General features: G+C 43.4%; 1 protein-coding gene across 2 annotated transcripts in view; it reads left to right on the plus strand.

The window, feature by feature from the left end:
- VPS13A (vacuolar protein sorting 13 homolog A) overlaps nt 1-27,462 on the plus strand; it is a 4,910,496-nt gene that overhangs the window by 2,061,790 nt on the left and 2,821,244 nt on the right. For both annotated transcript variants that reach the window (XM_044060868.1, XM_044060869.1), the window contains exon 24: nt 20,046-20,130. In XM_044060868.1, coding sequence (XP_043916803.1) covers nt 20,046-20,130 — 85 coding nt within the window. The remainder of the gene's footprint in view (nt 1-20,045; nt 20,131-27,462) is intronic.

Here is a 27,462-nt window from a genome sequence, read left to right on the forward strand (position 1 = left end):
GGACTAAGCCAACACAAGAATGGAGAAAAGGGATGACTGCAAGTTAGAGGTTCAGTGAATAGGCAAGAAGGGGTTGGAATTTACTGAAGAAAATTGGCAAAGGAACCAAGTTATTGGGAGCAAATAACTACAGAGTTAAAGATAATAGAGTGAGATTAGGTCAAGAAGACATTTGGTCTGCAGGCTAGAGACGGTCTTCCCTTCCAGGGATTGATAATAGAAAATAGGCAGAGAGAAAGGGACAAGGGAATCTTAAGTGAAAAACCTGTCCTGGTAGAGTTTTTGGTTGAACCTAGAAGAGGCTGTGCTGTTAAAAAGGGATAATTAGTAGGACATATAAAATACTGCATGATAACTTAAGAATCAGTTGGAGGAGTCTAGAAAAGATTGGGAAGAGAGACTGGAAAAACACTTTACAAGAGAACAGTGGGAGGACATATGTGTGACTCCCAAGTTTAAATAAAGCCCAGAAGGTGTAGGATCTTTGTTTGGAAGTGTTTGTACAGGTATTTTCATACCTCAAGCTGACTTCGTAGAATTTTTTCCTCAGGTAGATAGCAAATGTTGGTGTTGTAATGGGGAAGAAAGAGGGCACTGTGAACATGTATTTTAGGAGTGTAATAGGTTGGCAGACTTTAAAAATTTCCCTACAGAGTACTCTGTCAGAAATATTGGGTAAGCAAGTGACAGTAACTAGGGGAAGTGAGTCTTTTGAGCTGGGACACAAGAACAGAATTGTGTAAACATAGTAAGGCTTTATTAAGCTTAATTCTGTTGGCTGCCAAAAAAGCAACTAGAAAGTGAAAATCAAAATCTAAAGCAACTGTATTTGAAGTATTGAATATTATTATAGTGATAAAGGGGAAGGAACAAATGACATAGAAAGAAATGGAAATTGAAGGAAGAGTTCATGTAGAAAGTAAAATAAGCAGGAGATGTGAGATTTAAAGGAAGGCAGGAATTCAACAGTTTATGTAATGTTGGACTGATAGGTGATGTATAATGTATTTAAATGGAAAAAATGTTAATATTTGATTTATTTTCTGTCGTATGTTTGTCTGTCATAAGTGATTATTAAAAATGTTTAAAAAAAGAATTTGAGTCGTCTTTAGATTTGCTGCATTTCTCTTTAGGAAATATTTAATCAATGCTTCAGTATGGTTATTTACATGTCTTTAATCCTCCTTGGGTTAAAAAAAATTCTGCTTTTATCATCAACAGCATGAGATTACATTGTGTTAAATATGATGTAAAGGGGTCTTTTGTCTCCACTTAAAAATATTTTTCCTTACTAGCCTTGTGTCTCGAGTACCTGCCCCCTCACTAGCTCTCTTCAAGAGAAATCTTGACGAGTGGATGGGAGATCATAGGTTTACCCCGGGGGTCATCTCTGTGTCACTACTAGACAGAGGCACAGTAAACTAAACCCTGAATGGGCATAGTATTCTCATCCCAAGGGGTGGCGAAAGCCACACACACTCTGGCTAGGCTTATAAATGCCCTAGGGCAGATAGCCTAGTACAAACCTATGAACCATGAACATCATGAAGCAGTTTTAATAGCTACCGACAGTCAGTTACAGTGCCCACTACCTGCTCATGTTATTTGTTGAGATTGTCTTGTAAATTTTACTTGATTATTTCACTCCTGCATAACAACAGATGTTCATCGTGTTTCACTGTTGCAGTCATTACACTTGGGTTAGCCTGCTGGCAGGCGACCCGCAGTCGGCCCGAGTTCCAAAGTCTTGGTCCGGCATCGGTTGCTGTCGCCTCTTCCCTGACGTCAGTGCGCCAGGGGTATAAAACTTGCAACCGACGCTATTTTCTTCAGTCTTTCTTGCCACGCGGTGCCCGAAGCAAAAGTAGTTCGCAAGTGCCAGTCGGCCGACTCCTGAGATTTTCAAAATTGAATTTCAGAACCGATGTCTTCAATAAAGCTAAGTACCCCACTGGGGAAACTTTTTCTTGCTCCAGACCGATGTCAGTAAAAGTTAATAATTGTATTTCTTGTGGGAAGCAAATACTTCATAAGGACTTTAACTCTTACTGCATTCCTTGCCTAGGCCCTGACCACGACGTTACAAGATGTCCTTCATGGATGCATCTGCAGTCATAACAAGTGGGTTGTCCTGTCGTCAGGCAGCCCTGCAGTCGGCCGGATTCCAAAGTCCGGGTCCGGCTTCGGCTGATGTCGCACTCCACCCGACGTCATCTCTGTTGGTCTTCGGGTATAAAAGCATCAGCCGACGCCATTTTCCTCAGTCTTTCTTGCCGCGTGGCGCCCGAAGCAGAAGCTGTTCGCAAGTGCCGGTCGGATCCAGAGATTACTTCTACCGAATACTACTTCGAAGACTTCTAAAGCTAAGTACCCCGTTGGGGACTCTTTCTTGCCTCAGCCGATGTCAGAAAAAGTTAACAATTGTTTAACCTGTGGGAAACAAATACCTCATAAAGATTTCCACTCTTACTGTCTGCCTTGTTTAGGCCCAGCCCACGACAGCCTGTTCGGCCTGTGCCTCTTTCAACCGACGAACGCTTAGGCGTCGGTCGGAGTTTGCAGAACAGTTTTTCGGTTCTGATTTTGCGTACATTATGCCGTCGGATCCTCCGACTACCCAATCTACCAAAAAACGCAAAGATAAAGACCGACACTCGCGGTCCGCGGTTTCGGCGAAACCACGGTAAAGCAAACATGAGTGTCTCGGTTTCGCGAACCGAGAAAACTGATCAAAGTACAGCTGAACCTATTCTTACAACTGAGGCCCCTGCTACAACTCTTGAATCGACCTCAGAAATTTTACCCACTACGGTGGTTGACTTATCAGACACCATCCCCTTGGATGTCTCTACCCCAGCACGTGGTGCTGCTAGGCCTCCAGCAGCCATGTCCATTAAGGCCTTCGCCAGGGCTAAAGCAGCCAAGACTACTAAAACAGTGCCTGTTAAACCCCCACTTCCAGGCCCTCTTCTAGTTCTCAAATGCTTTCTTTGGCAGAAGATTTAATTTCTTTAATTAGAGGATCTCAATCTCACCCAGACAGGGCCTCTCAGCCCCCAGAGAAGAGACCTAGGGCAGAGCCCCCTGAGCCAGTGTCTTCTGATGATTCTGCTGATGAATCAGACATAACTGACCAGCCAGAGGCTCCCTTCTCCAATTTTGAAGATTCTGATGCTGAAGAATCCATTCCAGCTGCTTCCCCACCAGAAGAATTCTCCTTTGGGAAACCTTGCATGCCATGCGAGAACAGTTCCAATGGCAGCAACAGGATTTTTCAGACTCCAGAAAAAGACTTAGGACCTTTCTGCACCTCCCACAGCACAGGCCCTTAGCTATACCTCCTGTTCTCTCTGTGGTGGATGATGCTTTCAATGATGTTTGCTCCGCTCCAGATTCTTTACCACAGCCCCTGCCAAACCAGACAGATTTTACAGGGTGCCAGATACTCATCACCACCTTTACAAGGCCCCACTTGCAGACCCAGAAACTATATCCCAGGGTCCCAAGGCAGTAGCAGCGACCACAGCTAAAACCCTATTCCTTCTGAAAGGGAAGCAAGGTCATTAGACAGATGGGGTAAAAGGTCTACACTTCAGCTACTCTCTCAGCTAGAGCTTTAAACTGTCAGTTTCACATGATACAATACCAAGAGTTTATGCTTGGTCAGTTAACTAAAAAACTAACCACTGATGAATCTCTTGATAAGAAATATGTATTAGACATGGTAAATAACATACAACAGGTTAGCAACCATTCTTTAAAATGTGGCTATGATGCACTGGAGGCTTCATTTAGATCAGCCATGACAGGCACAGTGATAAGAAGGCATGCATGGCTAAAGGAACAAGCTTTACCGGATCATGTTAAAGCTAAGTTGCTAGATGCTCCTATGGACAAGACAAGTTTGTTTGGTACACCTGCCCAGCAGGTTATGAAGAAAATGGAAGAAAAGGCAAAATCTGTTCAAACTGTTAAAGATTTCTTGCAGGTTCAACCCCCAAGGTTTAGCAGGAACTGGCCTGCCAAAAATTGGTCCTTTCCTGACTCCACAAAATTTCAAAGGGGCAGGAATAGGCGTTCCAGAGGCAGAAACCAATCCAGAGGAGGTGCCTACAGAGGACGACAGTGGCAAGGTAACAACAGAGGCACAGACACAGCCACTGCCACTACATCAGCACAACCACAGTGACTTAATCCTAAATCCGCCTACCAGGGAACAAATAGCAGCTCCTCTAGGCGGAAAGTTAACCTTATTTTCAAAGAACTGGCACTACATAACAAAAGACAAGTGGATTTTACAAACCATAGATCAAGGTTACGGTTTCACTTCCACACTTTACCAGTCAAAGAGGAATGCCAAATCTACCTCCAAATCAAAAACAGAGGCTCTACGCCAGATAATGGAGTTAGCAAACATGAGAGCTGTGGAAAGAGTGCCAACAGCAGAACAAGGAAAGGGTTCTATTCCAGACTATTCCTAGTTCCAAGAAAGGAAAAAGTTGGAGACCAATTCTCGACCTGTCCACCTTAAATACATACATCATTGTCCCAAAATTCAAAATGCTGACCCTACAGCAACTTCTTCCCATGCTGGGCAAGGAGTCTTGGCTGGTAACTCTAGATCTCAAGGAGGCATACCTGCACGTCCCCATTCGACCAATCTGCAGAAGATACCTCAGATTTCTTGCAGGATCAGAGCACTATCAATTCTCAGCATTGCCCTTTGGCTTATCTACTGCCCAGAGTATTCACAAAATGCCTGGCATCAGTAATCGCCCATTGCAGACTACAGGGAATTCAAATTTACCCATACCTGGACGACTGCCTGCTACAAGGGGACAACAAAAGCAAGCTGACAACAGATTTACAAAGGGTCATTTACTTGCTACAAGGACTGGGATACACAGTCAATTTACAAAAGTCAAGGCTGATACCATCCCAAACAAGGACATTCTTGGGCGGAATTGGACACAGTACAACAAATGGCATTCCTGACTACAGAAAAACAAAAGAACTTCCTCTTTACTTCTTGGCACTAACAAAACTGAACAAGTTAACAGCAAGAAAAGTTCTGCAGGCCTTGGGCTTCATGGCATCATGCATAATCTTGGTCCCATTTGCCAGACTACATATGAGGAAACTACAGTGGTACCTAAAGAATTTATGGTCCCAACACAGACACAGTCTAGAAACAGAAATCCCACTAATTCCATGCTTAAAACAGGAGTTCCTATGGTGGGCTCAGGCATGCCAGTCAAACCCAGGCCTACCCTTTCGCAGATGTCAACCAAGCCAGACCATCACAACAGGCGCTTCAGACCTAGGATGGGGCCCACATGCTGGACAAATGCGTGCAAGGATTGTGGACACAGGATCAACTTCACCTGCACATCAATCGAAAAGAAATGCTGGCAGTAAAACTGGCAATCCAAAAGTTCAAACCATTTCTCAAAGAGGGCCAGTTGATGATAAGGACAGACAACACCACAGTCATGTGGTACATCAACAAACAGGGAGGCACTCATTCATACACCCTATGCAGAATGACCTTGGAGCTGTGGACCCTGGCACTCAGCTACAACATTCAGTTACAGGCAATATTTGTACCGGGGAAAGACAATACTCTAGCAGACATATTAAGCAGAACCACTTCGGATGCCCACGAATGGGAGCTGCACCCGGACATCTTCAAGACCATCTCAAAGAAATGGGGAATGCCACAGATAGACCTATTCGCATCACCTCTCAATCACCAGCTCACAAAATTCTGCACAAGGACATTCCACCCACTAGCATGGAAAGTGGACTCACTCTCCTTCAACTGGAAAGGCCTAACAGCATATGCATTCCCACCTCTTCCTTTGATACACAAGGTACTACTAAAAATCAAGGAAGAACGTCCAAGGATAATCCTGATAGCTCCAAACTGGCCAAGACAACACTGGTACCCACTACTGAAGAGCATGTCTTGGAACAATATGTGGCCAATACCCTGATGCCTTTGATGTTAACTCAGAACAACTACAGCATCATACATCCAAACCTAAAACGCTGCAACTGACTGCATGGAACATCACATAGCAGCAGCTAATCCAGAACTTTCCCAAAGAGTTAAAGACATTATTCTTGAAGCACGCAGACCTTCAACAAGAAGGAACTATGCTGGAAAATGGAAAAGGTTTGTCATTTGGAGTACGGAAAGAGGAAAAGATGTGTCAAACATAGATATGCCTAACATTCTGGAGTATCTGGCCGAACTTCTTCATTCAGGCCTGTCCTACTCCTCCATCAAGATACATGCATCAGTTTTTTCAGCAGAATACAGCTTTGATCCACCTGTTTTCTCACACCCTTTGCTCAGGCAGTTCCTCAGAGGAATCAAGAATGTAAAACCTCCAAGGAAACCACCATTACCAGCTTGGGATTTAAACTTTGTGCTAGAAAAGTTGACACTATCACCCTTTGAACCAGCAGCAACAGCAGACCTACAACACCTGTCATGGAAAACTGCTTTCCTACTGGCAATTACTTCAGCAAGGAGGGTTTCAGAACTACAGGCCTTAATGGCAGTGCAACCCTTCCTAATCTTCCACCAAGATAGAGTGTCCATGAGGACTAATCCTACATTTATGCCCAAGGTGGTATCCAGAGTGTCTTTAAACCAGGCAATCCACCTACCTACCTTCTTTCCCAACCCACAAAACAGAGGGAAAGAATACTGCATACCTTGGATGTACATAGACAGCTACGCTACTACTTGGACAGAACAAAAAATAGCAGAAAGACTGACCAACTTTTTGTAGCCTATGCAACAGGAAGGGAAGGAAAAGCTATTTCCAAACAGACAATCTCCAAATGGATAGGAAATTGCATACGATACTGTTACTCCTTCCATGGAAAACCAATTCCACAGAACATAAGACCTCATTCTACAAGGGCAACAGCCACTACCACAGCCTTCTTAACGAGGAGTGGCAACCAAAGACATTATTGAGGCGGCTACTTGGACCTCCGTGCATACATTTGCCAAGCATTATAATTTGCCTCTATATTCCAGATCCCGAGCAGGGTTTGCCACTGCTGTACTGCAAGGGATCCTAAACACACCATAATCTACTTTTATCCTCCTCCCTAGTTGGCTATGGTATTCTACCCACTTGTTATGACTGCAGATGCATCCATGAAGGACATAGTACAGTTTTGTACCTACCATAAATGTAGATGTCCGAACTGGATAGCATCTGCAGTCAGGATTACCCTCCTCCTTCCCTCTGTGGTACTCCTAGGGTGTTTACCCTCCTAATAGCTAGCTGTTGGGGGAGTCTTTATGGTGTATTTGTTTGTATATATGTACATATATGCTTATTGTTGTGTTTACCTCTATCTATTTGGAAACATTGGCATCTATCCAAATTTTAGCCTGCAAGAGGGCTACTGGCATCTGGGGCAAGAAACACTGAGGAAAATGGCGTCGGCTGATGCTTTTATACCCGAAGACCAACAGAGATGACGTCGGGTGGAGTGCGACATCAGCCGAAGCCGGACCCGGACTTTGGAATCCGGCCGACTGCAGGGCTGCCTGACGACAGGACAACCCACTTGTTATGACTGCAGATGCTATCCAGTTCGGACATCTACATTTATGGTAGGTACAAAACTGTACTTTGTCAGTTTTTTGCTAGATTCAGTAAATGCACTATTAAACGTCGGTTTGATTTTGCTTTACATTATTTTGGACGAAGATTTAATTACATAATGCTGTCAGAACAACCGATGACCAGAATGTATAAAAAACGCAAACACAAAGAAAAAAACAGGCATCTGAGGTCCAAAACCAGCAACAAAGCCTCTTCTAGGCCAGTCGCCGGTTTGCCGATGCTCAGTGAGGCACTTTTGCAGCCCCTGACACCTGCTACCTCAGAGCCACAGGCCGTAACTGACAGCCACGTGGAGACACCGAGGCCTGTGGAAACTCAAGGTATTGGGCCTACGGAAACTATACCCTCAGATGGGTCCGGAGCCACTGAGCAGGCACCGGCTTCTGAGTGTGTTTTCAGACCTTCAGAGCTTACAATTAACGCTACTACAGCAGCAAAGGCAAAGTCAAAAACACCATTACAGACAAGGAAACAAGTGCAGCATTCTCCAGAACAGTCATCCATGCCAAAGAAACAGATGCTTAAAATGGCCGAAGACCTTATTACTTTAATCAGGGGCTAACATCCCCCTCCTAACAAAAGGCCTAGGCAAGACACTGATTATGATTCCTCTGACTCTTCTTCTGACCAGGGCTATTCTCTCCCTCCCTATGAGGACTCTGATGCTGAAGAGTCCATTCCTTCAGCCTCACCGCCTGAGGATTACTCTTTTGGAGAAACCCTGCACACCACGAAGGAGCATTTACATTGGGAGAGCCTGGATTACTCAGAAAAGAAAAGGCTCAGAGATTTCCTTTTATTGCCTCAGCACAGGCCCCTGGCTATCCCCCCTGTGCTTGATATTGTAGATGATGTTTTTTCTTAATCCAATCCGTCTCCAGATTCTTTATCCTTTGCACCAGTAAAGCTAGACAGGTACTACAGGGTCCCTGACTCTCTTAAATTTCTTTACAAAAACCCTGCTGCAGACCCAGAAACAATTTCTCAGGGTCCTAAAGGGGTTAAAGCTTCCACTGCCAAAAATCCTGTCCCTTCAAATAGGGATTCCAGAACTCTGGACAGATGGGGGGAAAAAAGTTTACACTTCTGCTACTTTAGCTGTAAGAGCTTTAAACTGTCAGTTTCACATGCTTAAATATCGGCAGTATCTCATGTCATTGTTAAAGCAGAAAATGGTTACAAATATAGAAAGTCCTGACAGCAAAGAAATGCAGGATTTATTGCATGCAGTTAAACAAGTGGGAAAGCATACTCTGCAATGTGGTTTTGATTCATTAGAGGCTTCTTGTAGAGCCGCGGTTACAGGCTCAGTTATTCGAAGACATGCTTGGTTGAAAGAACAAAGTTTACCTGACCATGTTAAAGTAAAATTATTGGATGCTCCACTACAGCATGATACTTTGTTTGGTGTTAAGGCAGAAGAGGTGTTAGAAAATGGAAGATAAAGCAAAGTCAATGCAAACTGTGAAAGATTTCTTACAGGTTCAACCACCTAGATTTAGCAGAAACTGGCCTTCACAAAATTGGTCCTTTCCAGTGTCAGACAGGCCACAAAGAGGCAGATACAGATGCCCAAGAGGCAGATCTCAGCCCCAAGGCTCCTACAGACCTAAACAATGGGGTGCTTCAGCCCCCAAAGGAGGAGAAGACAAATCACAACCTTATAGGAAACGGTCACAATGACTTCCCTCTGCAAATGCCAAGCTCTTACCAGTTGACAGCACCCCTAGTGGGAAAGCTAGCACTTTTCTCAAAAAATTGGCACATGATCACCCAAGACCAGTGGGTGTTGAATATAGTTTCTCAGGGGTACAGGTTCCACTTCCACACATTTCCAAAACCAAAAGGTATGCCAAACCTGCCACAAAACCAATGGGCAGAGGCACAAAAACAGATTGCTGCTCTTATGGATATGGGAGCGATTCAAAAAGTTCCATAAGAAGAACAGGGCCAAGGATTTTACTCACGACTTTTCTTAGTACACAGAAAAGACAAAGCCTGGCGACCAGTACTGGACTTGTCAATCCTAAATACTTTCCTGGATGTTGCAAAATTCAAAATGTTAACACTACAACAACTTCTGCCCATGCTGGGCAAGGAGGCTTGGCTAGTTACTTTGGATCTCAAGGAGGCATACCTGAACGTCCCAATCAGACAATCGTGCAGAAGATACCTCAGATTTATAGCAGGCTCAATGCATTGCCAATTCTCTGCACTGCCCTTTGGCTTATCTACTGCGCCCAGGGTCTTCACAAAATGCCTGGCACCAGTAATTGCATTTTGCAGAAGAAAAGGAATTCAAATATATCCCTACTTGGACGACTGCCTTATTCAAGCAGAGAGCAAGGACATTCTTCTAAAGCACCTGGCGTTTGTAAAAAGATTGCTAATTTGCCTAGGGTACACAGTAAACGGAAAGAAATCAAAACTAGTGCCCTCTCAAAGAGATAATATTCCTGGGTGCAAGCTTAACTACACCTGCCCAGATGGCTTATCTCATGCCAGACAAACAAAGGCAGCTGACTCATTACTTTAAATGATGGCAACAAAGACCCAGCTCCCTGCAAGAAAAATTCTGCAGGCCCTGGGTTTCATGGCATCTTGCATTCTACTAATTCCATATGCCAAACTGCATATGAGGAAACTACAATGGTATCTAAAAAGTGTTTGGACTCAGCATTGTCACAGCCTAGAGACAATCATAACCTTGATTCCCTGCCTACAACAGGAGTTTCGATGGTGGTCCCAGGCCTGTCACCACAAGGGACAGCCTTTCACCTTACCTACAGCCAGGCAGACAATAACAACAGATACATCGGATTATGCCTGGGGAGCACATATGGCAGGAAAATGTATTCAGGGCATGTGGCCCAAGGAACAAATACATCTTCACATCAATCAAAAAGAGATGCTAGCTGTACAGAATGCCCTGACAGCCTTCAAGGACCTAATACATCCAGGACAATTATTAATAAAGACGGACAATACCACAGTTATGTGGTACATAAACAAGCAAGGGGGCACACATTCCTACCCCCTATGCAGACAAGCCATGACTTTGTGGAGCACAGCACTAACCTACCAGGTACATCTGCAAGCACAATTCCTGCCAGGAACAAAAAATACACTGGCAGACGAACTAAGCAGAAATCTCATGGATCCTCACGAATGGAAGCTAAATCCACAAGTGTTCAACATGATAACAAGGGAATGGGGACACCCAGACATAGATCTTTTTGCCTCCCCCTCACAATTGCCAAATACAGAAATTTTGCACAAGGACTTATCACTCTCAAGCATGGAAAGCGTCTGCTCTATCTTTCAGCTGGAAAAACCTGACCGTCTATGCCTTCCCTCCGATGCCTCTTCTCACCAAGGTGCTTCTAAACGTCAGACAAGAGAGGCCAAAAATTATCCTGATTGCACCAGACTGGCCACGCCAGCACTCGTACCCAATCCTAAAGACTTTGTCCCAAGGCCCACCTTGGCCTCTACCTCAAATCCCTCATCTTCTGACACAGCAAAACAATCAGATTCTGCACAGTCAACTCAGAACCTTAAACCTGGCAGCATGGCAGATAATGTAGCCACTCAGACTGCACCTCTGTCTAAAGCTGTTATGGATGTAATTTTGGAAGCCAGGAGACCCAGCACTAGGAAATCTTATGCAGAAAAATGGAAGAGATTCTGTGCTTGGAACCAGGCACAAGGGCTCGACCCACTGACCCCTAATATACATCAGATTTTGCAATACCTGACTGAGATGTTGGACAAAGGCCTATCTTTTTCATCTGTTAAAATCCATGCCTCTGCCATTACAGCTCATTACAATACGGATTCTCCTATTTTTTCACATCCTCTACTACGACAGTACGTCAGAGGGGCAAAGAATATAAGACCCCCTAGGAGAGCACCAGTACCTACTTGGGACCTCAATTTTGTTTTAGAAAAACTAACACTGCCTCCATTTGAACCAGCCAGCACAGCTGATCTAAAATTCTTGTCATGGAAAACTGCTCTGCTCCTAGCAATAACTTCAGCAAGAAGAGTCTCAGAGTTACAGGCATTGATGGCTGTGGAACCTTTCCTCATTTTTCACCAGGACAGGGTTTCTCTAAGGACGAACCCAACATTCATGCCAAAAGTGGTCTCCAATGTGGCCGTAAACCAAACCATTCATTTTCCTACTTTCTACCCAAATCCCCAGAATAAAGGGGAAAGACTTCTGCACGCTTTGGATATACACAGGCAGCTACAATTTACTTGGACAAAACAAAAGCTTTCAGGAAAAACTGAGCAACTGTTTGTAGCATATGCTGCAGGATCACAAAGAAAACCTATTACAAAGCAGACAATCTCCAAATGGATAGGACACTGCATCCGCTTCTGTTATGCACAACATGGCAAATCTTATTCTACCAGAGCAGCAGCCACTTCAGCAGCTTTCCTCAGAGGGGTACCAGCCAAAGACATATTAGAAGCTGCAACCTGGAGCTCAGAGCACACTTTTACCAAACACTACCACCTACCTCTCTACTCCAGATCCAGAGTAGGCTTTGCCACTGCAGTTCTGCAGGGCTTGTTAGCCTTGCCAAATCCAGTCTAGACCCAGCCACCCAACCTCAACTTTGGGATTCTACACAAGTGTAATGACTGCAACAGTGAAACACAATGAACATAGTACAGTTGTGTACCTACCATAAATCTAGATGTTCGAGTGTATTCACTGTTGCAGTCCAGATTACCCACCCACCATCCCCCTCTTTGCTGGGACTATTCTGTACTTCTCAACTCTATACAACCTATGTGGTGTATTTGCTTGTAGATGAAGGAAATGTTTATAGTAATATATGCATGGTTCTTTGGCATATTTTTCTTTTCAGCCTTCATATCTGGGGGCACCTGACATCTGGGGCAAGAAAAACTGAAGAAAATGGCGTCGGTTGCAACTTTTATACCCCTGGCACACTGACGTCAGGGAAGAGGTGACAGCAACCAACGCCGGACCAAGACTTTGGAACTCGGGCCAATTGTGGGTTGCCTGCCAGCAGGATAACCCAAGTGTAATGACTGCAGCAGTGAATACACTCGAACATCTACATTTATGGTAGGTACACAACTGTACTTTCATCTCAGTAGTGTATACAAGTTAAAATGAGTATTGAATTTCCTCTTTTTTCCCATGTCCATCTGCAAGATTGCTTTACTACTTTGTGCTGCCTTATAGGTTGAGACTGCTAGCTTCATTGCTTCTGTCTTGCTTATTACCATTTGCCTTTAGTTGTAGGCCTTGAAAGATCAGTTGTAGGGATAATCCTTAATTTTTTGAAAACTCATTCATAACTTTTAGTGTGGGAAGCTGGTGAACCTTACAGCAAAACATAATTTTTTTTCTTTAGAGTTCCATGACCCCATCCCACCAATTGAGCTTTGGTGGTGTGGGGTGAGTCGTCTCAATTTTTGCAAAGTCAGATGTAATAAGTCAAACACAGTGCAGTGCTGTAACATAATTGTGTGTTGCCTGGCACTGTGGCATAGAGGGATAAATTCCTGGCTATACTCAGACAGTCTGACTTTGGTTAACAGTTCAGGTCATTGGAAAGTCTATTTGGGTATGTGAAAGTGACTGAGGGATACTAGTTCACTCTTTCAGGGGAAAGAAGGAAATTAGACTTGCTGCACTATGGCTCAGGCAGCAAACTGGGTTGTAGCAATATGCATCTGAATTGGGTCTTTGTGGCTATGTGCTGCAAGTAACAGACTCAGTGTGTGAAGGGCCATCTCCACCCTTGACAGAGAACATAAGTATTGCCACTGTCTGATGTGGGAGTGAGTCAGGGTGGTTAGGATCTCCCACAGTAAATGATTGCCCGTTTGTGATTCGCATCCCTTTTCTGTGATGCACTAGACGGACATGTAGGCTTTCACTCAGTCACGGAATATGTGAGGTGAAGGATTCTCACTTTGGAATGAGTGGGTTGGCTGTCACCCCAGAGGAATGAATGGGACATAAAAAGGCTAAGAGACGGTCTTGATAATGGTCAGCAGTATGGCCCCCAAAAAAGTTCATGATTTCTGTACCCACATCCCAGCCAGAGTGCTGTGCACTAATTTTGCAAGGAGAGTATTTTTGCTTGTTCCTTGCTCCTAACCATTTACCTGAGGTCACTCAAGCTATATTATTCCACTACCTATTGCTCTCCATCATGAGCAAGTCAACATTACTTCTTCCTAGTTGTTTCAGGCCCCCTAGTAGTAGCTGCTGTACTGGGACTGAAGTCAAGAGTTTTCCTTTCAGTGCTCTGGAGTTGGCTAGAAGCAACACATGCTGGCAAGTTAGATTCTAGAGCTGAGGGATAGTAAAAGATAATGGAAGATTCTAGTTATGTGTTAGCTTTCATCCAGTTTTTCAGCTGCCAAAGTTTTTACATTATCTCCTTGTCTGAGCCATCACTGAGAATTTTGAACATATTCTTGGACCTCTGCTCAGGCATTTTTATACGTTGTGGCTCTGATGGGAATTGACATTATGGATTATTTAGTACTGGAAGTAATTGGATTACTCTGTTTTTTTTTTATTTTGGATGGGATTCTTACCTGTCATTGTACAAGATGAGTGGTGAGCCTAAGAATAAAGGTGATGATAATGAAGCCATGAATGTGAAATGGTGGGATCTGCACAACGTATTAGATGTGATCAACTATTTTAAATGTTTTGTAATTACTATATATACTGCCCTGTCAGCCTTTCATCCAGTTTGTGGATAAAATCTTTTCATATGACCAGCCCATCTTACCTGATTAACAGATGAAAGTAAATACAGTCATAACTCTAGAGTAGATGTTCTTCATCTCACATTGCTGCAGTCCTTACACTTGGGTAGTCCGCTGTCCTCGGTCGGCCCGAATATCAAAGTATAAGGCTGACGTCGGTCAAGGCGCATTAGACTGACATCAGGACGTCAGGGTACAAATGCGCATGACCGACGTCATATCCTCAGTCTTTTTTGCCGCATGGTCCGATGCAGAAGCAGCGTTGCAAGTGCCGTTCGGCGTTCTGAAATTTTTCAAATTCGGAGTTTCAGACCGAGTCAAAGTTGGCTAAGTACCCCGTTGGGGAATATTTTAGTTTTTTCTTGCCTCAGTGGTTTACCGGATGTCAGAAAAAGTGAATAACTGTATTTCTTTTGGGAAACAGATACCGCATAGAGATTATCATTCTTTGTGTATTCCTTGTTTGGGGCCTGAGCACGACATTGTTGGGTGTCGCTTTTGTGCTAGGTTTAATAAGCGCACTATTAAGCGAAGGTTAGATTGTGCCAGGTTAGTCTTGAGCGGTGCAATTATAACATGCCGTCGGATGCTCCGACGCCCGCTTCTACGAAGAAGCGTAAAGACAAAGCAGCTAAGCCCAGACAAGAAGAGTCGTCCGTACCGGACGCCGGTTCTTTGGAGGTGTCAGTGGAACCGGGGGTTCCGCCGGAGGTTTCTCTGGAGTCCCAGGGGGAGACTTTGTTATTGCAGGAGGTGGCCTCTCAGGAGGCAGGTCAGGCTGAAGGGGCTTCTCAGGTTACTGTACTCCCCTCCCTTCCTAGGGTGGTTAGGCCCTCTCTTTCTGTTTCCAAGGCTTCTCCCAGAGGCAGGCCAGGTTTAGCTTCTGTTGGTGTCACTCCTAGTTCATCAGGATCTGTGCCCAAGAAGCACATGCTTAAAATGGCAGAAGATTTAATTACTTTAATTCGAGGTTCTTTGCCCCCTCCTGATAAGAGGCCTAGGGTGGAACCAGAGTTGGGGAGTTTTGAGCAGGCTTCGGATGTTTCAGAGTCTTCGGCTGAAGACTTGCAGGAGTATTCTCCTTATTCTGATTCTGATGTGGATGATTCTACTCCTTCTGCTTCTCCTCCAGAGGATTTTTCTTTTTCAGAGACTCTTCATTCCATGAGGGAACATTTTAAGTGGGAAGGTCAGGACTTCTCTGATTCCAGGAAAAGGCTTTAGGGAATTTTTGTTTTTACCCCAGCATAGGCCTTTGGCTATACCTCCTGTTCTGGATGTTGTGGAAGATGTGTTTGCAGAGGCTGCTCTTAATCCTGATTCTTTGCCTCCTGCTCCTGTTAAACCGGATAGGTATTACAGGGTGCCTGAAGCTCATAAATATCTTTTAAGAGTCCTAGGGCGGACCCAGAAACTGTTAGTCAAGGGCCTAAGGGTGTCAAGGCTTCTGTTGTAAAAAATCCGGTTCCTCCAGATAAAGAGGCCAGGGCTTTGGATAGATGGGGAAAGAAAGTCTATACTTCTTCCACCTTAGCTATGAGGGCTTTGAATTGCCAGTTTCACATGTTGAAATACCAAAATTATCTACTTTCTCAATTGAAGTCTAAGGTAGATGCTCTGGCGGAAGGTATTGAGTGTAAGGAATTGCAGGATTTGGTACATGTTTCTGAACAGGTGGGTAAGCATTCTTTGCAATGTGGTTTTGATGCTGTACAGGCCTCGTCTAGGGTGGCTGCCACTGGGTCAGTTCTTCGCAGGCACGCCTGGCTGAGGGATCAGAATTTATCTGACCATGTTAAGACAAGGATTTTAGATGCTCCTTTACAGTCTGATGTGTTGTTTGGTTCACCTGTGGAGGCAGTCTTAAAGAAAATGGAAGACAAGGCTAAGTCTATGCAGACTGTTAGAGATTTTTTGCAGGTTCAGCCTCCAGTTTAGTAGGAATTGGCCTACCAAGGGGTGGACGTATCCTTCTTATGATTCCCAGTCTAGGGGTAGATCTAGGCGGGGTAGGGGCAGAGCTCGGGGCTCTTTCAGGCCTAGAACAGGAGTTCACCTGCACAGTCTTCGGGTGAGGGCAGGGGTCAGTCCTTTCGTAAACAGGCCCAATGACCTACCTTTTCAGCTGCCAGAGCCTTCTCGTCTGGCAGCACCTTTGGGAGGAAGGTTGGCACTTTTCCAGGAAAATTGGAGTTTAATTACCCAAGACAGATGGGTATTGGATATCATACACAAAGGTTACAGGTTTTATTTCCATACCTTGCCTCCTTTCAAAGGCATGCCAGACGTTCCTCCTCAACAAAGATTAGAGGCTCACAAACAAATTTCTCTGCTGCTTCAAATAGGGGCCATACAGCCGGTCCCTCTGCCAGAAGTGGGCCTAGGATTTTATTCTCGCCTGTTCCTAGTACCAAAGAAGGGGAACACGTGGAGACCAATTTTGGATTTATCTATCCTCAACACTTATCTGGACATTCCCAAGTTCAAAATGTTGACGTTACAACAGCTTTTACCTCTGTTGGGCAAAGATCACTGGATGGTAACTCTGGATCTCAAGGAGGCTTACCTTCATGTTCCTATCAGACTAAGTTGCAGGAAGTATCTGCGTTTTGGCTGGAACTTCTCATTATCAGTTCTCTGCATTGCCCTTTGGCTTATCTACTGCGCCCAGAGTGTTTACGAAAGTTCTGGCTCCAGTGATAGCTTTCTTCAGGCTAAAAGGAATACAGATTTATCCTTATTTGGACGATTGCCTGATTCTGGCTCAAGAAAGGACGAACTTCTTCATCATCTGCAATATGTGATAGCAGTGCTAAGATGCCTGGGGTATTCTGTGAGCGAAATAAAGTCCAGTCTAGTACCCTCTCAGGACATGTGCTTTCTGGGTGTAAGACTGAATACAGCATCCCAGATGGCCTTTTGACCCTGGACAAACAAAAGAATCTTTCCCTTTACTTCCATCAATTGTCTCATCAGTCCAGGCTGACTGCAAAGACAGTCCTTCAAGCCTTGGGGTTCATGGCATCTTGTATTCTGGTGCTTCCCAATGCCAAACTGCATATGAGGAAGCTACAATGGTATCTCAAAAATGTATGGACACAGCACTGCCAGGATATGGACACTGTCATTCAGATAATACCTTGCATTCAAAAGGAATTTTGTGGTGGGCTCAGGAATGTCACCTAAACAAGGGACTCTCTGTGACCCGGCCAGAGGCGAGTCAGATTCTAACGACAGATGCCTCAGACAAAGCTTGGGAGCTCATCTAAATGGAAAGTGGATACAAGACACGTGGCCTGCCAGACTACAACATCTACATATCAACTTGAAGGAGATGTTAGCAGTCCAATTTGCATTAATAGCTTTCAAGGATTTACTTCTCCCAGGGCAGGTGTTGATTCTAACAGACAACACAACTGTCATGTGGTACATCAACAAGCAAGGGGGAACACATTCTTATCCTCTATGCAGGCAAGCAATGATTTTGTGGGAGACTGCTCTCAGTTTACAGCTACATCTTCAGGCAAGGTTTCTGCCGGGAGCACAGAACTCCTTAGCAGATGCATTGAGCAGACAAATTATGGATCCCCACGAGTGGAAATTGGATCCTCATGTATTTCAGAAATTGACAGTGTCATGGGGAACTCCAGACATAGATCTGTTCGCTTCTCCACTAAACTACCAGCTGCCAAAGTTTTGCCCAAAAAGGTTTCATCCCACAGCCTGGAAAGTGGATGCTCTTTCTTTCAATTGGAACAATCTTCATGTGTATGCCTTTCCACCTCTGCCTCTCCTCCCAAAGGTACTCCTAAAGGTCAGACAGGACAAGCCAAGGATGATTTTAATAGCTCCAGATTGGCCTCGACAGCATTGGTACCCTTTACTGAGAAGTCTGGCAGGAGCCTCCATGGCCTTTGCCTTGATTCCACACCTGCTGTCTCAGGAGAACAGTCATTTACTCAATGTCAAACTTCACTCTCTTCACCTAACAGCCTGGCATATTCTGTTTTGAACCCTGGAGGGTCTCAACTTCCGCAGCAAGTTTTGAATGTTATTTTGGAAGCCAGAAGGCCTAGTACAAGGAAAGTGTACGCAGATAAATGGAAGAGATTTTTATTTTGGAGTGCAGCAAAGGAATTTGATGTTTCTGAGCCTAACTTAAGTGTGGCTCTTCAATATCTTACTGAGTTACTGGACAAAGGTTTGTCCTTCTCTTCTATTAAGGTTCATGCTGCAGCAATTTAGGCTCACTATGACTGTGACCCACCATTGTTTTCTCATCCTTTGTTCAAGCAATTTCTTAGAGGGGCAAAGAATATAAGACCCCCACGTAGAGCTCCTACTCCTGCTTGGGATCTCAATTTTGTGTTGGAGAAACTTACTCTACAACCTTTTGAGCCTGCAGCTACTGCCGAATTGAAATATTTATCATGGAAGACTGCTTTTTTGTTGGCCATTACCTCTGCAAGAAGGGTTTCTGAATTACAGGCCCTTATGTCAGTTGAGCCTTTCTTGATTTTCCATAAGGATAGGGTATCTTTGTACTAATCCTTCCTTTATGCCTAAAGTGGTTTCTAGTGTGGCTTTAAACCAAACTATTCATCTGCCTACTTTTTATGCAAATCCTCAAAATAAAGGGGAAAAGATTTTGCACACTTTAGATGTACACAGGCAGTTGCGATATTATTTGAGCAGAACTAAAGGGTTCAGGCAGTCTCAGCAGTTATTTGTTTCTTTTGCTTTGAGTTCTCAGGGCAAGCCTGTGTCAAAACAAACTATTTCTAAGTGGATTGGGTTTTGCATTGCTTTCTGTTATTCCCATCATGGTAAGGAGATTCCAGCTGGGATTAGGCCTCATTCCACTAGGGCTACTGCCACTTGACAGCTTTTTAAGGGGTGGCAACTAAGGATATTTTGGAGGCAGCTACTTGGAGTTCAGTGCATACTTTCTCTAAGCATTATCACCTTCCACTTTATTCTAAATCTAGGGCTGGTTTTGCCACTGCTATTTTACAGGGCATTTTGGCAGCTCCTGCTGCTTTATAGTTTTGCCATCCTCCCTTACCTCTGCTTTGGGATTCTACCCAAGTGTAAGGACTGCAGCAATGTGAGATGAAGAACATAGTACAGTTTTGTACCTACCATAAATGTAGATGTTCGAAGATCCACATTGCTGCAGTCCAATTTACCCTCCCTCCTTCCCCTCTGTAGTTAGAGGCGGTTGTGTGGGTTGGGTTGTAAATATTGTATTTATTGTATATATTGTACATATTATTAGTGCAAGGGTGGTTGGTTGGTTGTTTGCTGTCTTTTGGTTTTGACCTTTCTTTTGGGGTCTTCTGACATCTGGGGCAAGAAAAGACTGAGGATATGACGTCGGTCATGCGCATTTGTACCCTGACGTCCTGATGTCAGTCTAATGCGCCTTGACCGACGTCAGCCTTATACTTTGATATTCGGGCCGACCGAGGACAGCGGACTACCCAAGTGTAAGGACTGCAGCAATGTGGATCTTCGAACATCTACATTTATGGTAGGTACAAAACTGTACTTTTATTTTGCATACTTGAGATTGAATGTGCAAGTCCACTAAGATGGTAATTTATGTTACAGATTCAGATGTCACCTCCCATTTCAACACCACAGATGACTCCAAGAAATATCATGGAACTTCGGAATTCTATGCTATCTGAATTAGGTAAAATTGATTAATTTACAATGCACACAGATTAAGACAATTTTTATTATTTACTTTACGTATCTTTGAAATGCTTTGCATCATTTTTGTTGGCACTCCACGACATGGTTGTTAGAATTTGTTTTTTGTTAAGATCCACAGTACATCCAAAAGGTAGAGCATTTTACTAACCATCTGAAACTGCATGTAGTGAAATGCCTTTCCTCTGTCAACAGAATCCTTGTGAAAACATGATACACGCACACGCGCACACACACACACACACACACACTGTACAGTATGTTTTTCTTTCTTTTTTTTTTTTTTTTGTTAATTATAAAATCTTCAGTTTCACTAAAGATTACCAGACATCTCTGTTAATATGTTCTGTGGTTGCTCAGGTTTAATGCTGTTGTGACTGGAAGCAGGCATATAATTATTTAGTGTTTTTCTGGTTGGCAGGCTAAAACAAGTAGAGTGTCTAGCATCCAGGTTTTTAATGCTGTTGTGACTGGAAGCAGGCATATAATTTAGTATTTTTTCTGGTTGGCAGGCTAAAACAAGTAGAGTGTCTAGCATCCAAGTTTCCATAGAGAGATAACATTAGGGAGAGTAGGCTGGGATATGTAGTTATACTGGTGATGATCAAATTCGCCTGTCCTTCTCGTAAAATAAAGTGGCAAGTGTGTTTTCTGTAGCTTACTAGGTTGAAGCCATTCACACTTGGCTTTTTTGTAATTGGTTGAAATTGAACTTCTCCAAAACTGAGGCAATTTGTGCTACACTGAGGGCTTCCAGTACACCCCCTCACTCACTTCCTAATCATACCTTAAATGGTAGAAACAAGCTTGACTTTGTTGAAAAAGTGCAACATTTCATTGTTATCCTAGATTGTAGGTAGACAGTGCAGAACCAGGTGTATACTGTTGTAAAATCATATTTTCATTTGGGAAACATGTCTAAGGTAGAGCACTCTCTTACATTAGCCCATCAGTTGAAAGGGATGGGAGGGATATCCGCCTTGACAAAATCTACTTCTTCAGAGGTCAAACTCCTCCCTCCTTTCACAATGCACTTCTTCCATTGTAGCTCTCAAGTTTCATTTGCCTACTTCATCTTTGGATGCAAGCTTGAGAGCTCAGCTAAGTGAATCTTATTTAGCTTATAGAAAGTTGGCCAATTTTTGTCATCTCTTTCTCCAATTGTGTCATTCCTCCCTCTCCTTTGATGTATAGATTAAAAAAACGCAAACACAGAAAAGGAAGGCAAAGGATTTACCCTTAGGACCACTTCTTCCCTTTTAAGGCTCTGTGACCTCATCTCTCCAAGAGGCTTCAGTTCCTGCCTCTTTGGCACCATATTTTTCCCGTCTCAGTCATGGCTCCTTCCCATGCAAAAAAAGATACTTACTATACTGGACCATTCCCTCAGGAGACAACTGATCAGCAGTAGATCTTCCAACAGGGAACTCTCAAAGTTCTTAAATTCTTATCCCCCCCCCCCCCTTCTGCAGCTTTTTTATGTCTACCAGGTCTGTCCATGGTGTGTCTGACTTTGATTGGTATGGATTTATGAGAGCCTTTGATAAGGCCCAGGTTGATGCGAGTGTCATTCCATCTCCCTGTATTTCGAGTGGATCAGGTTGGCCCTAGGATGCTGACTTATAATGTTCCTACCCCAGCACTATTTTTTTTATAAACAAAGACATAAGCTCAAAGCATTATTAGAAGATAAAATAAAACATAACATTTTTATTTTTGTTTTGATGGTTGTGTGTGTGTGTGTGTATGTGTGTGTGTGTGTGTGTGTGTGTGTGTAAGTAAAACAGGCAACAGTCTACCAAGTGGTAACGTCTTTTCTCTCCGTTTCTTAACACAACCACAGGTGTTCCCCAAGGACCCATACTAGAGTCCCTTCTGTTCAGCATTTTCATCAACAGCTTCCACACCACTCTTAGTCAAGGTACTGTCCAGCCAATGTGCAGATAACTTAACCATCATCTGCACTGCCAAGTCCACATCGGAACTAGAGCAACTCACCCAAAGTGCCCTCACTTCTATCAAAACTTGGATGACCAATAATCATCTCGCCCTAAACCCCAACAAAACTAAACTTGTGCGATTTACCCCTAAAAAAAATGCCACTCTAAACAAGAATGAATTCACTACTCGTTCTCAGAATAACACTGTCATTGAGGGTATTCCAAATACAAAACTGCTAGGTGTCATCACAGATGACAACCTAACATTTGACCTACATATTCACAGCAATATTAAAAAATATATCAAAAACTGGGTATCCTCTGTAGACACAAATACTTCCTCAACCACTCCTCAAAAACTGGCCCTAGCCTCTTCCTTTCTTATACCATTTATTTTGTATGGTGCCTCTCTTCTTACCAACATCCAGTCCTCTCTGAAATACAAACTTGACACATGCTAGAATAACTGTTAAATTTGTAACCAATGCAAAATATTCATCTCACCACTGTTCCACATTACACCTACTAAATTGATTAGAACTCCCGCATTATCTTACATATTTACAGTTAACCACTGCACACAAATTTATATACAAGCCATAAAACTGCTCAGCCCTTTGTTCTCTACTTGCCCAGTAACATCCAAATAGACCTCTGCGATCTGAAAACCAATTGCTCCTGAATGTAGAAAAGCCAAACCTCTCAGCTGGTCATCCTTTACTATTGTAAAACTATGGGATACCCTCCCACCATCAATTAGGACTACCGTCAATCCAGCTCTCTTTAAAAAGTCCCTGTGACACCTTTCCTCTCTATGGCAGTGCACGTGACAAAACGGCACTTCCCAAAACCTGTTTCTCTTCTCTATACTACCACACCTTCATTTATTACTACTCTATTTCTATCCCAAAATACTTAATTACTGTGCTGGTACTGCCTGCTGTCACCTATATTCAAGCTTATAACTTTATAAGTGTTAATTACTCAGACTAATCTACTCACATAAGAAACGTATTTATCTTAAATTGTTATATCCTAACTTGTTATATTCTAATTGTGTAATCCACTTTATCCGTGATATTGTACTGTACTCTGATTTTAAATTGTCAACTGCACCCCTTCTATTTTATTGTATTGATCATGCTGGTGTATTGTACTGTATTGTTTATATATTGTGTATAGTTCTTATATATATTATGTATTGTTCTTTATAGTGTGGGGTTTTTCTCCCTGGGCCTCCACTGAAAATGGGCTCATAATGGCCCAGTGGACCATCCCGGTAAACAAATAAATGCAAATAAAATAAAAATATGTGTGTGTGTGTGTGTGTGTGTGTGTGTGTGTGTGTGTGTGTGTGTGTGTGTGTGCGCGTGTATAAACTAATGTTTTTAGGCTTTTCCCAGTTAGGGGTTGCCACAGCGGACCTTCGGTCCACTAATGATTGGCAGTGGATTTGTTACGGTGCTGAGTTGCCAGCCCAACACCCAACCTTCAAAGAAGGCACACCCATTCACGCACGAACCTACTTGCATGTCTTTAAACGTCACTCGACCGTGAGGAGGACATGCAAACTCCACACACAAGGAGCTCCAGCAGAGAATCGAACGGGAGAACCTCTTTCTGTGAGGCGACAACACTAACCGCTGCACAACTGCGGCTACTGTGTGTGTATCTATGAACAGATATATATGTGTATGCATATATATATATATATATATGTGTGTGTGTGTGTGTGTGTGTGTGTATATATACACACAGATGCATATGTTTTCTTTTTAAAAATAATTATTTAAATTTTTTTCAGTCCAACATTGCATAAATTGCTCATTTGCCTTTCCTTAATCCTCACTCCTCATTCTGGACATTTTTCTGATTGAAATTTTCCAAAAAAATTCATTTATTTCTATGTAATTTTCTCTTTCCCTTTTATAAAGATCCCATCTGCAGTTCTTTTATCTCCTTTACAATACTTCAGTGTAGTTGGTATAAATTTTTAATTCCATTTTCTAGTAGTTACTTTAAGCAGGCAATAGCATTAAAGTTAGTAAGGCCTTACTGTATTTTTCTAGGAAATTCAGATCCTGTGTCCCAGCTTAAAATAATAATTTCCATAGTTGCAGTCATCTGCTCTCCCAACATTTCTGACAGAGTATTCTGTAGAGAATCTCTCTCTTTCCCAGTACACCTTCAGCATTTGCATGTCTACCTGAGGAACAAATTTTCTGAAGTCTGCTTGGTGTGTAAAAATTCTAAACCTTTTAGAGTTTGTTGCATATTTGGGAGACATACATTTGTCTTCCCATTGTTTCTTTGTAAGCTGCCTTTCCAGTCTCTCTTCTAGTCTTTTCTACTCTCCTCTGACTGAGCATGCAATATTTTATAATGCCCTATTAGTTACCTTTTTTTTAATACCATCATTTGTTCTAGAATCCACTAAAAACTCTTCCTGAGCTAGTCTTTCACTTAGCACTCCCCTATCCCTTATTCTTTTTGCCAGTGCTGTTAACAGTCCCTGGTAGAGAGGGCAGTCTGTAACCTGCAGTATAAACGTATTCCACTTAAATATTGTTCTCTTCCCCACCCAGATAAATTCCTTTAACTCTTTCAGCTACAGCTCCTCCTTTGTTTGATTTTTTCTGCTTGTAGCTTACTTTCCATATCTGTACTCAAGAGCTTGCAGATGTTTTTTGTGTTTCACTGTTGCAGTCATCACACTTGGGTTATCTGCCTGCAGGTATCCCTCAGTCGGCCTGAATACCAGAGACTTGGTATTTCTGCATCGGTTGCTGTCGCTCCCGGACTGACGTCAGGTCGTCACAGGTATAAAAACGGGCAGCCGACGCCATTACATCAGTCTTTTTTGCCAAGGAGCCCAAAGCAGAAGCAGTTTGCACGAGTGCCGGTCAGCCGCTACCTGAGTTTTCGTTTCTGAATTGAATCATCCTGAAGTCTTTTAAAGCTAAGTTCCCCATTGGGGATCCTTTTTTGTTGCTCTAACCGATGTCAGAAAAAGTTAACAATTGTCTCGCTTGTGGAAAGCAAATACTACACCGAGATTTCCATTCTTACTGCGTCACCTGTTTAGGCCCAGACCACAACGTACCTCGCTGTTGGTTTTGTGCTTTGTTCAACGCCTGAAATATTCATCGTCGGGCCCTTATTGTTGCTAAATACTTTCACTCTCGATCTCCGTATTCCGAAATGGCTTCGGTAAGCCATCCGACTACTGATCTTTTGAAAAAATGTAAGGTCAAAGACAGAGACAGACCGCACAGGTCCAAAACTGGTGACGACGCTTCCGTTAAGCTAGTTGCCAGTTTACCGGTACTCAGTGAGGTGCTTTCGCAGCCCCTGATGCCCACTTCGATTCACAGGCCACTACTGAGACCCGTTTGGAATCCGGTATGCCACGAGACTCTGCTTTGACTACGGAACCTGTGGGTGTCTCTGCCTTGGATGGGTCTGGAGCCGCTGTGCAGGTACCGGCTTCTGAGGAAGTTCTTCGCACTACCGATATTCGACACAAACCGACTACTTCTTTTGCATCTTCAGTTCTGTCTAAATCTACCAAGTTTCTAAGGCCAAGAGTATGCCCTACGCCTAAAAAAAAAAACGACGATCCAAACTCAAGCACCTGCTTCCTTGCCACCACATCAAATGCTTAAAATGGCAGAAGACCTGATTATGCTGATTAGGGGAAGCCAGCCTTCCTCTGCTAAGAGAAAGAGACCTGTCCCCAGCAGCTTTAACAGACCAAGAGTCCGACTCTGAGGTATCTGAATATGTAGACATGCCTTTATCTGCTTATGAGGATTCATATGCAGAGGAATCCATTCCCTCTGCTTCTCCTCCAGAAGATTTTTCTTTTGGTGAAACCCTACATACTTTAAGAAAGCATTTCCACTGGGAATGCCAAGACTATCCTCAGTCCAAAAAGAGACTCAGAGAATTTTTAGATTTGCCACAATATAGACCTTTAGCAATACCCCTGGATGTTCTTCGTTCCCCATTGCTGCAGTCCTTACTATTGGGGGTAGTCCGCTGTCCAGTCGGCCCGAATACCAGAGTATATGGCTGACGTCGGTCAGGGCGCATTAGACTGACGTCAGTACGTCAGGGTACTAATGCGCATGACCGACGTCATATCCTCAGTCTTTTTTGCCGCATGGTCCGATGCAGAAGCAGTTTTGCAAGTGCAGGTTGGCGTTCTGAAATATTTCCGAAGCCGGAGTTTCAGACCGAATCAGAGTTGGCTAAGTACCCCGTTGGGGAACATTTTGGTTTTTTCTTGCCTCAGTATTTAACCGGATGTCAGAGACTTTACTGTTACAGGATGTGCCTTCTCAGGAGGTAGGCCAGGCTGAGGGGGCTTCTCAGGTAACTGTTCTTCCCTCTCTTCCCAAGGTAGTTAGAGCCTCTCCTTCTGTTGCCAAAACTTCTTTGAGAGGTAGGCCAAGTTTAGCTTCAGTGGGGGCTTCTCCTAGCACTTCAGGTTCTGTGCCTAAGAAACATATGCTTAAAATGGCAGAAGATTTGATTACTATGATTAGAGGTTCTATGCCCCCTCCTGATAAGAGGCCTAGGGTGGAACCTGAGTTTGAGTGTTTGGAACAGTATTCAGAGGCTTCAGAGTCTTCTGCGGAAGATTTGCAGGAGTTTCCTCCTTATTCTGATTCTGATGTGGATGATTCCACTCCTACAGCTTCTCCTCCTGAGGATTTCTCATTTTCAGAGACTCTGCATTCCATGAGAGAACACTTTAAATGGGAAGGCCAAGATTACTCTGATTCCAGGAAAAGGCTTAGGGAATTCTTATTTTTACCCCAACATAGGCCCTTAGCTATACCTCCTGTGTTGAATGTGGTTAAAAATCCTGTTCCCACTGATAGAGGCAAGGGCTTTGGATAGGTGGGGAAAGAAAGTGTATACTTCTTCCACTCTAGCCATGAGAGCGTTGAATTGTCAGTTTCACATGCTAAAATATCAAAATTATCTCCTTTCACAATTGAAATCTAAGGTGGATGCTTTAGCGGAAGGTATTGAGTGTAAAGAGTTGCTAGATTTAGTTCATGTGTCTGAACAAGTAGGTAAGCATTCTTTGCAGTGTGGTTTTGATGCTGTACAGACCTCCTCGAGGGTGGCTGCCACTAGTTCTGTTCTTCGCAGGCATGCCTGGTTGAGGGATCAGAATTTAGCTGAGCATGTTAAAACAAGGATTTTGGATGCTCCTTTACAGTCTGATGTGTTGCTTGGTTCGCCTGTGGAAGCAGTTTTAAAGAAAATGGAGGACAAAGCTAAGTCTATGCAAACTGTTAAAGATTTTTTGCAGGTTCAGCCACCGAAGTTTAGTAGAAATTGGCCTGCTAAGGGGT

The sequence above is a fragment of the Protopterus annectens genome, chromosome 2.part0 (assembly GCF_019279795.1).
Source record: "Protopterus annectens isolate FY-2018-M chromosome 2.part0, PAN1.0, whole genome shotgun sequence".
NCBI classification, from domain to species: domain Eukaryota; kingdom Metazoa; phylum Chordata; order Ceratodontiformes; family Protopteridae; genus Protopterus; species Protopterus annectens.